This window comes from Salmo salar, chromosome ssa09, assembly GCF_905237065.1.
Source record: "Salmo salar chromosome ssa09, Ssal_v3.1, whole genome shotgun sequence".
Lineage (NCBI taxonomy): Eukaryota > Metazoa > Chordata > Actinopteri > Salmoniformes > Salmonidae > Salmo > Salmo salar.
This window is the reverse complement of record NC_059450.1, coordinates 153,934,526-153,945,569: the sequence shown is the minus strand read 5'-3', so window position 1 is coordinate 153,945,569 and position 11,044 is coordinate 153,934,526. Positions and strand designations below refer to the sequence as shown.

The window sequence follows — 11,044 nt, the reverse complement described above, 5'->3', positions numbered from 1 at the left end:
ACCACAGGCTAACGTCTATAAATGGTGGAACAGTATTTCTCCCAACAGTCCCCTGGATTCAGCATGCTAGGGAGGTTATGCATTTTTGTATTTTTCTCATGGGGAAGTTGCTGTTTTAGCTTCTTCAAAAGATCAGACCTCATCAAATTAGATGTGAGGATGCCATATACTCAATTCAATTTCAATGTAAGGACTTTATTGGCATGGGAAATACATGTTAACATTGCCATAGCAAGTGAAGTAGATAATAAACAAAAGCGAAATAAGCAATAAAAATTAACAGTAAACAGAACAAAGACATTTCAAATGTCATATTATGTATATATTATCACGACTCAGGATATGACCCAGATGCAGACACCGGAGGCGGATAGTACAGTTCTCAGATAATTTATTATAAACATGGGGCAGGCAAAGGGCAGGTCGAGGACAGGCAGAGGTTTGTGATCAGGCAGGTACAGGACGGCAGGCAGGCTCGGGGTCAGGGTGGGCAGAAGGGTCAAAACTGGGAAAAACTAGGAAACAGAACTTGAGGAACAGGAAGACGGGAAAGCACGCTGGTAAGACTTGACAAGACAAGACGAACTGGCAACAGACAAACAGAGAACACAGGTATAAATACACAGGGGATAATGGGGCAGATGGGCAACAACTGGATGGGGGTGGAGACGAGCACAAAGACAGGTGAAACAGATCAGGGTTTGACAGCCCTCTAGGGGCGCCACCTGGCGTCCTACCTGGGCGCATACCTGTTTGACCGGGGTGCCAACGATAGAATGCAGCGATGAGGGCTGGGTCCAGGATGTTCCTAGCGGGGACCCAGCACCTCTCCTCCGGGCCATAGCCCTCCCAGTCAACCAGGTACTGGAATCCCCTGCCCCGTGGCCAAACCTTCAGGAGGCACTTCACCATGTACGTTGGTTGGCCGTTGATGAGACGGGGAAGAGGGGTGGGCCTGGAAACATGAGACAAAAGGCTGTGAGACATAGGTTTAATCCTAGACACATGAAAGGTGGGATGTTTATGGAGGGTACGGGGCAACAGAAGATGAACAGCAGAGGGGCTAAGAATCTTGGAGATGGGGAAAGGGCCAATTAAACAGGGACACAGTTTACGGGACTCTACCCAGAGGGGCAGATCCTGAGTGGACAGCCATACCCTCTGCCTGAGATGATAACGGGGAGCCGGGGTCCGGTGGCGGTCGGCGTGTCATCGATACCTGGAGGTGTTCTTGAGAAGAGCACACTGGGCTCGAACATCTGGGCCGAGGAAGAGCCGCTCTGGGAAGAGCGGTGGCTGATATCCCAGGGAGAACTCAAAAGGTGAGAGACCAGTGGCTGAGCAAGTGAGGGTGTTGTGCCTTCCCTGTAGCTCAGTTGGTAGAGCATGGTGTTTGCAACGCCAGGGTTGTGGGTTCGATTCCCACGGGGGGCCAGCACAGAAAAAATGAAATGAAATGTATGCATTCACTACTGTAAGTCGCTCTGGATAAGAGCGTCTGCTAAATGACTAAAATGTAAATGTATAATGTTGTGGGCGTATTCTACCCACACGAGCTGCTGGCTCCAGGTGGTGGGATTGGCGGAGACTAGGCAGTGAAGAGTCGTTTCCAGGTCCTGATTGGCTCGCTCCATGACTGGCCGTTAGACTGGGGGTGGAACATGGAGGACAGGCTGGCCGACAACCCAATGAGCATGCAGAACGTCTTCCAGTAATGGGACGAGAACTGTGGACCCCGGTCGGAGACTGTGTCCAGGGATCCAGAACATGTGCTGCACCATGAGCTGGGCCGTCTCCTTGGCTGAAGGTAGCTTGGTGAGAGGAATGAAATGGGTGGCTTTGGAAAACCGGTCCACCACGATAAGGATAACCATGTTGCCATCAGACGGGTGGAGACCTGTGACGAAGTTCAGGGATATATGTTACCAGGGACGGTGAGGGATGGGAAGTGGTTGAAGGAGGCCAGCCAGAGCTTGCCAAGGAGTCTTTTCTGGGCACACACGGTGCAGGCGGCGATGAACGCGTAGACGCCAGGATCCAAGGTAGGCCACCAAAAATGTTGTCATACAAACGCCAGGGTCTGACGGGAGCCAGGATGTCAGGCTGGTCGAGAGGAATGAGCCCATTCCAGAACCGAGGAACGGGCAAAGTCCGGGACAAACATCCGGTTAGCCGGGCCCCCCCCTGCGCCTCGAGGACCCGGTTCTCTATACCCCAGATGAGTGCAGCCGCAAGACAAGAGGTAGGGAGGATGGTCTCGGGGTCTGATGGTGTAGTAGTGGCGCTGTAGAGGTATGACAGCGCATCCGGTTTCACATTCTTGGACCCCGGCCGGTAGGAGATGGTGAGGTTGAATCAGGTGAACAGCAGGGCACATTGAGCTTGTCTGGAGTTGAGGCACTTGGCGTTGCAGAGATATTCCAGGTTCTCGTGAACTGTCCATACTCTAACCAGTGCCTCCACTTCTCCAATGCCATCTTCACCGCCAGTAGTTCCTGGTTACCCACGTCGTAATTCCTTTCTGTGGGGTTGAGACGATGGGAGAGGAAAACGCAAGGATGCAGCTTTTGGTCTTGGGCCGAACTCTGGGACAGGACAGACCCCACTCCAACGTCTGAGGCATCGACCTCCACCACGAACTGCCAGGTCGGATCTGGATGGATTAGGATGGGAGGGTGGTGAATTGGTGTTTGAGGTCCAAGAACGCCTGGTCTACAGCTGGAGACCATGTAAATGGGACTTTGGTAGAGGTGAGCACTGACGGGGGGAAGCCCAGGTGTTGTAGCCTCAGATGAACCGGCGGTACAAATTGGCAAACCCCAGGAAGCTTTGCAGCTGTATTCTGGAGGTGGCCAATCCACCACCACTTTTTCAGGATCCATCTGTATGTTGCCTGCAGCGATGATGTACCCAAGGAAGGAGATGGTGGAGCGATGGAATTCACATTTTTACGCTTTAAGGAACAGCTGGTTCTTCAGAAGACACTGGAGGACATGTCTGACATGGAGGACATGTTCTTGAGCTGAGTGGAAAACACAAGTATGCCATCAAGGTAGACGAATACGAACCGATTCAACATGTCCCGGAGAAAGTTGTTTACCAGGGCGATATATTCGTAGTGCCCGCTAGCTGCGTTAAAGGCTCATCCCGTATACGTACCAGATGGTAGCGATTCCGGAGGTCCAACTTGGAGAAGATGGTAGCCCCCTGGAGAGGCTCGAAAGCCGAGGCGATGAGTGGAAGCGGGTAACGGTTTTTAACCGTGATGTCATTCAGGCCCCAGTAGTCGATACACGGATGGGGGAGGCAGAAGGACGGATACCCCCTGCAGCCAGGGAGTCCTCAATATATGTCTCCATCGGCTTAGTCTTCGGCCCTGACAGGGAATAAAGTCGCCCCTGAGGTGGTGTAGTGCCCAGGAGAAGGTTGATGGCGCAGTCATAGGGCTGATGCGGAGGAAGCGAGATGACACAAGTCTTGCTGATAACCTCCCGGAGTTCCTGGTACTTCGCGGGAACGGTGGAGAGGTCTGGAGCTTTGCCCAAGCCCGCAGGAAGTTGTCCCGGGGAAGGCAGTGCCGACTTCAGACAATGCGCATGGCAAAACGGGCTCCAACCCAGGATAGAACCCGTAGCCTAGTCGATCAGAGGATTGTGCCTCTGGAGCCAGGAAAACCCCAAAACCACGGGTGCATGAGGGGATTCGATGGGCAGGAACTGCATAGACTTGCTGTGATTACTCAACTCTCCCAGGTTAATGGGACACATAGAGTGGGTGACTCTGCTAATAGAGCGCCCATCCAACACTCTGACGTCCATGGGAATGGAGAGGGGTTGTGTGGGGATTCCCAGCTCCAACACCAGGGTAGTGTCCATAAACCTCTCGTTGGCCCCAGAGTCTATGAGCACCTGGAGAGATTTGGACAACAGGGTAGCATGGAGAGGGGAGCGAGAAATGGAAGATGGGAAACTCCCCGTGCGGCTCACCAGAGTACTTGTACCTATTTGAAGACTAATCTCTTCAGTAGGTCCTATGATTGAGTGTAGTCTGGCCCAGGAGTGTGAAGGTGAACGGAAAGGCACTGGAGCAACGAACCGCTCTTGCTGTCTCTGCCTGGCCGGTTCCCCTCTCTCCGCTCGGATTCTCTGCCTCTAACCCTATTACAGGTGCTGAGTCACTGGCTTACTGGTGCTCTTCCATGCCGTCCCTAGGAGGGGTGCGTCACTTGAGTGGGTTGAGTCACTGACGTGGTCTTCCTGTCTGGGTTGGCGCCCCCCCTTGGGTTGTGCCGTGGCGGAGATCTTTGTGGGCTATACTCGGCCTTGTCTCAGGATAGTAAGTTGGTGGTTGAAGAAATCCCTCTAGTGGTGTGGGAGCTGTGCTTTGGCAAAGTGAGTGGGGTTATATCCTGCCTGTTTGGCCCTGTCCGAGGGTATCATCGGATGGGGCCACAGTGTCTCCCGACCCCTCTTGTCGGGGGGCTAGGGTCAGTCTGTTATATCGGAGTATTTCTCTGTCTTATCTTATCTGTTATATCCGGTATGCTCTCTCTAATTCTCTCTTTCTCTCTCTCTCTCAGAGGACCTGAGCCGTAGGACCATGCCTCAGGACTACCTGGCATGATGACTCCTTGCTGTCCCCAGTCGACCTGGCCGTGCTGCTGCTCCAGTTTCAACTGTTCTGCCTGCGGCTATGGAACCCTGACCTGCTCACCGGACATGCCACCTGTCCCAGACCTGCTGTTTTCAAGTCTCTAGAGACAGCAGGAGTGGTAGAGATACTCTCAATGATCGGCTGTGAAAAGCCAACTGACATTTACTCCTGAGGTGCTGACCAGTTGCACCCTCGACAACTAATGTGATTATTATTATTTTACCATGCTGGTCATTTATGAACATTTGAAAATCTTGGCCATGTTCTGTTATAATCTCCACCTGGCACAGGCAGAAAAGGACTGGCCACCCCTCATAGCCTGGTTCCTCTCTAGGTTTCTTCCTAGGTTTTGGCCTTTCTAGGGAGTTTTTCCTAGCTACCGTGCTTCTACACCTGCATTGCTTGCTGTTTGGGGTTTTAGGCTGGGTTTCTGTACAGCACTTTGAGATATCAGCTGATTTAATTTGATTTGATTTGATTTGATGAACCTGGTTCTTTAAAACTTCTTCGGGATTGCCTGGTCCCCTGCGGGACAGTTGAGCTAACATAGGCTAATGCGATTAGCATGAGATTGTAAGTAACAAGAACGTTTCCCAGGACATAGACATATCTGATATTAGCAGAAAGCTTAAATTCTTATTAAAATCTCTTAAGGATCCGTCCCTTTTTTCAATTTTCGCCTAACATGACATACCCAAATCTAACTGCCTGTAACTCAGGCCCTGAAGCAAGGATATGCATATTGGATATGCCAACATATTTTCCAAAATAATGGCCTGCTCAGCATGATCGGATACTAATTGCTTAATTAACTCAGGAACCACACCGGTGTGGATGCACCGGCTTTTAATATCATTTGTATCCCTCATGTACTAAGTGTTTCCATCATGTGGGCAGTTACCTGTAGATTAGTATAAAAGAGTAATTATGCAAAAAACGTAAAAAAAATCATCTTATCAGGCCCAAACTATATATATATGGACGGCTGGCCATGTCACGTTTTTTTTATATAGTTTTTACATATATATATATTTTGTGTGTGTGTGTGTCAATTTCTACCAGCACACCCAACAAAAAAATTGCCCACCCAACAAAAGAATTGTCCACCCCATCTGACATTTGCCAAAATTGCCAGATGGCCAATCCGCCCCTGCAGCAACAGGCTACACCCTCTCACCTCGCCATAGACCATCTGTTAATAGGTTGTATAATGTCTGTCTGACATACAGAACGACTAGCTTTCAATTAATCGTCTAAATCAGGAGATTTATCCCTTAGTGTCATATTGGTGTGTTGAAGAATGGTTTATATACATGGATAATTTCATAGAAGAGACAAAAACATTCATATTTCACAATTTTATGCTGTATAGAACGTTTTGCTGATTCTATCCTGTACGTTACAGGCATAAGCACTGTGCCATGGTTACACATAATTACAGGGGCAATACGTATGTCTCTTATTTCAGTTCCTAAGCCAAAACAATGATGAAGTCAAAGCAGAATGCCAGTGTAGGGAACTAAGCTGTTATGAGAAAGACAGGGAGACCTGAGGTGCATTCCTTGGCATGAGGTTATGGTGATGTTTAGAGGGTGTTATAACATTCTACTAACTGTTACAGACTGGTGTAACAGACTGGTGTAACAGACTGGTGTAACAGACTGGTGTATCAGACTGGTGTATCAGACTGGTGTATCAGACTGGTGTAACAGACTGGTGTAACAGACTGGCGTAACAGACTGGTGTAACAGACTGGTGTATCAGACTGGTGTATCAGACTGGTGTATCAGACTGGTGTAACAGACTGGTGTAACAGACTGGTGTAACAGACTGGTGTATCAGACTGGTGTAACAGACTGGTGTAACAGACTGGTGTAACAGACTGGTGTAACAGACTGGTGTATCAGACTGGTGTATCAGACTGGTGTAACAGACTGGTGTAACAGACTGGTGTATCAGACTGGTGTAACAGACTGGCGTAACAGACTGGTGTAACAGACTGGTGTATCAGACTGGTGTAACAGACTGGCGTAACAGACTGGCGTAACAGACTGGTGTAACAGACTGGTGTAACAGACTGGTGTATCAGACTGGTGTAACAGACTGGTGTAACAGACTGGTGTATCAGACTGGTGTATCAGACTGGTGTAACAGACTGGTGTAACAGACTGGCGTAACAGACTGGCGTAACAGACTGGCGTAACAGACTGGTGTAACAGACTGGTGTATCAGACTGGTGTATCAGACTGGTGCAACAGACTGGTGTAACAGACTGGTGTAACAGACTGGTGTATCAGACTGGTGTAACAGACTGCTGTAACAGACTGCTGTAACAGACTGGTGTAACAGACTGCTGTAACAGACTGCTGTAACAGACTGGTGTATCAGACTGGTGTATCAGACTGGTGTATCAGACTGATGTAACAGACTGGTGTAACAGACTGGTGTAACAGACTGGTGTATCAGACTGGTGTATCAGACTGGTGTAACAGACTGGTGTATCAGACTGGTGTAACAGACTGGTGTAACAGACTGGTGTATCAGACTGGTGTAACAGACTGGTGTATCAGACTGATGTAACAGACTGGTGTAACAGACTGGTGTAACAGACTGGTGTATCAGACTGGTGTATCAGACTGGTATTACAGACTGATGTAACAGACTGGTGTAACAGACTGGTGTAACAGACTGGTGTAACAGACTGGTATTACAGACTGATGTAACAGACTGGTGTAACAGACTGGTGTATCAGACTGGTGTAACAGACTGGTGTAACAGACGTATGTATCAGACTGATGTAACAGACTGGTGTAACAAACATAGAGCTATTGCTGTACTGGAACAGCTGTTCTGCATATTATCATAATCATCACTAGCTAAAATATTTGTTCTCATTGGAAATTTACATTGATTGTTTCCATTGCCCAGACATTTTAATCAACACACAGTTCAGTTTAGTCAACCTTCCAGGAGAGGGTAGTATAATCCTCTGTGAAACATTCACCAGATCTTCACGATACATAGATAGAACATAGAGTTTTAGTTACCTAAATACAGATAGATTTGTCTCCCAGGGGTGTCTCCTGTGCTGTGGTCTGATCCTCCGCTGTGTTGGGGCTGGACCCTCTTCCAGTGAGCCAGCTGCAGGTCCCAGGTGGGAGACGGAGGGTCTTGAACAGGGTGGTTCTGAAGGACTTACAGAGGAAGAAGTAGATGAGAGGGTCCAGGAGGGAGTTGAGGGAGGACAGCCAGAGTGTACTCTCCTTTAACTGGAAGAAGAACTGCTTGAAGTTGCAGTCAAACAGGTGTACCCTTGTCTGACTCAGGGTGTACGGCACGCGGGAGAAGTGGAACGGCACGAAGCACACAAAGAACACGGCCAGCACCAGGAAGACGTTTGAACTCACACTCTTCCTCCTGGGCTGGCGCTGCCCTTCAACATTACCCCCATCAGTACCAGCGTTGTGCATGGCTCCGGTAGAATGGCAAGCCTTGGTGCGGGCGTATGAACTGTACAGCTCTTTGGTGATGAGGGTGTAACACACTATCACTGTCACCAGGTTCCCCCAGAAGATTATCTGGCACACATAGTTGACCACCTCATGCCAGTGCAGCCCAGCCCTTGTCTTAAGATCACTGCACTTGAAGTAGGCCGAGGTGGGGCTGTGGCTGGTCAGGATTATGTTGGGCAGGGAGAGGGTCAGCAGGGAAGCCCAGATAGCCACAGAGAGCAGCTTCCTGTGGGCCAGACGGGCCGTGTTGGTCACCTTGAAGGGCTGGAGGGTCTTCCTGCAGCGGTCGATGCTGATGAGGCCAAAGAAGAGGATGCTGATGTACATGGTGAGATAGAAGAGCACAGAGGAGACACGGCAGACAAAGACACGTAGACCCACTGACGCCATGTTGGAGTCAGACAGCACCTGAAGGAAATACACATCTTTATTATCAATATTGTCATTATTATTTGCATTATGATCATTATTATCATTATTATCAATATTATCATTATTATCATTATTACTATAATTATTATCAATATTATCGTTATTATCATTAGTATAAATATTATCAATATTATCAATATTATCATTATTATTATAATAATTATTATCAATATTATCGTTATTATCATTATTATCATTAGTATAAATATTATCATTATCAATATAATTATTATTATCATTATCATTATTATCATTATCATTATTATCATTATCATTATTATCATTATAACTGCACCTTGAAGGGGAAGGTGAGGGTCATGAGGACGTCGGCCACCACAATGTTCTTGAGGTAGATGATGAAGTGGGAGCGGCTGGGGATGCTGAAGAACACCCACACTGCCAGGCCGTTGAGCGACAGGCCCAACAGGAAGAGGAGGGAGTAGAGAACAGGGAACACCACCGTCTTCAGCACGTTGTCACGGGAACAGTTGCTCTTGGTGAAGTTGTTATTGACAGGGGTCAGGGCCAATTCTGTTGTGTTGTCCATGTCGAGGGCTGTGTTGTGTAGAGCAAAACAAAATAGGTGAAAGTTGCACAGTACTTTATTCTTCCTAATTTCATTTTACTACAGTCAGCTTACAGTCAGGATGGCTGGCTTAGAGACAATAGAACTGCCCTCCCATACAAAAAAAGCTGTTTTAATTTAATAAAAAATGTAATACACTTACAAAATGCATCTGTAGATGAACTTTAACCATGTACAGCCATGAAGCCATTACAATTAACAAAGTTTCAATATTGAACTTTCAAAATGACATAAAGTTTAATATCTTATTATCTTAACATGTTTTACATGTTCACCATTTTGTTCATGTCCTGTTGACAGATGCTGAGTAATTGTGTCTGAGTGAACCCACCTGATGCTTCCCTCCCAGGGGAAGATTGAGACAGGCTTCTTCTCGCTCAGCAGATTGGAATCGTTAGATAGTCTGCTTGAGATGCAGGCGTATGGGTTCTCCAAGACAGTGAAATGAATGAAAATCCACCACTCTCTACTTATACATCTGTCAATCTGGTCTGACTAGTACACGTGGGACTTTCTTCCTCTCTTCTGCTTTTTGTTTCCTGTTCGTAGATGTAACAGCACAACAGCAACATCCTCCCATGAATGTTCTCCTGTTGCATAATTTGACCATCAATATATAGGTATGTTTAGTCATGGTCAATGCTGTTTAGTCGCCATATTTGTGTTTCCATGCTAGGCATATGCAGGTGCGTGTGCGTGGGTGTTTTACTATGCCGAATACAACGGATGGTTTTTGTTACCATAAGTCATTTATTTTTATTTTAGATGTTTATTCAACAAGTTATTTCAATTTCTAAGCATATAACGGCACCCCTTATCATTGGCTGGACCAGACCAAGGATTAAAACAAAAAAACACACATGGCAAACTGATGTCTTATGAGACAGACCTTTAAGGAAACTATCCCTGTCCCACTGTCCTCACAAACCTGTATGTCTTCTTCACTCTGCGGCTATACGACGTAACAGATCGGCACAGACCATGAAAAGGAATGGTGCAGCCTGCTGTGATGATCTTTATAATGTGGGATCACATGACACCCTATTATGACCTCATGACCCTGGAATGTCTGCTTCTGGCTCTTTATGACGTCACCACCCCACATTACATTATACCAGTTTCAAATGTTCACATATCCCTCCAGTCTATTATTAATTACAATGGCGAAACAAGGTGAAACTGAGACAGATGCTTGTTGCTAGAAGCAAATGCTTTGCCTAAGAGATATACTTGAGTCAATGTTTCTGTCTCTCAGGTATTGTGCCAGTTACATAACTGTACTTCCCTGCTGGACATTACTGTACTTCCCCGCTGGTCATAACTGTACTTCTCCTCTAGATATAATGTTAGGGCTCCCAGACATGACATAATCTCCTTCAGGATAGTGAATGGTGTATTTGGAAATGTTCCATCTATTAAAGTTTTAATCCTATTGAAAGGCTGCCACCAGATGTAATGGTCTGTTATGCACTGTGGAGCCCAGGATATGACACATTCATTCTTGGTTAGTTTAAAAATACACTTTTGTCATATTAATTCGAAAATAATCTCCATGTTTGAATGCAGTACACACAATCTTGAACAGCTAAGCTTGTGGGGACACAATTCAGTCCCATTCAAAATCCTATTTTTCCAAACCCATGCTCTTACCCGTACCCTAACCATAACCTTATTCCAAAAACCTAACCTTAACCTTAGCTCCTAACCCTAAACCTAACCCTAGCTACTAACCCTAGCTACTAACCCTAACCTAACCCTAAGCCTAACCCTAGCTACTAACCCTAACCTAACCCTAAACCTAACCCTAGCTACTAACCCTAACCTAACCCTAGCTACTAACCCTAACCTAACCCTAAACCTA

At 47.0% G+C, this 11,044-nt stretch overlaps 1 protein-coding gene across 1 annotated transcript; it reads right to left on the bottom strand.

Moving 5' to 3' along the window:
- Nucleotides 1-335: 335 nt before the first annotated feature.
- Nucleotides 336-9,860, bottom strand: p2ry12 (purinergic receptor P2Y12). Its single transcript, XM_014215400.2, has 4 exons — nucleotides 9,515-9,860; nucleotides 8,893-9,152; nucleotides 7,701-8,573; nucleotides 336-955 (listed from the first exon to the last, which is right to left on the bottom strand). The coding sequence occupies exons 2-3, from the start codon at nucleotides 9,142-9,144 to the stop codon at nucleotides 7,701-7,703; spliced, it is 1,125 nt and encodes a 374-aa protein (XP_014070875.1). The 5' UTR covers nucleotides 9,145-9,152; nucleotides 9,515-9,860; the 3' UTR covers nucleotides 336-955.
- Nucleotides 9,861-11,044: the final 1,184 nt, after the last annotated feature.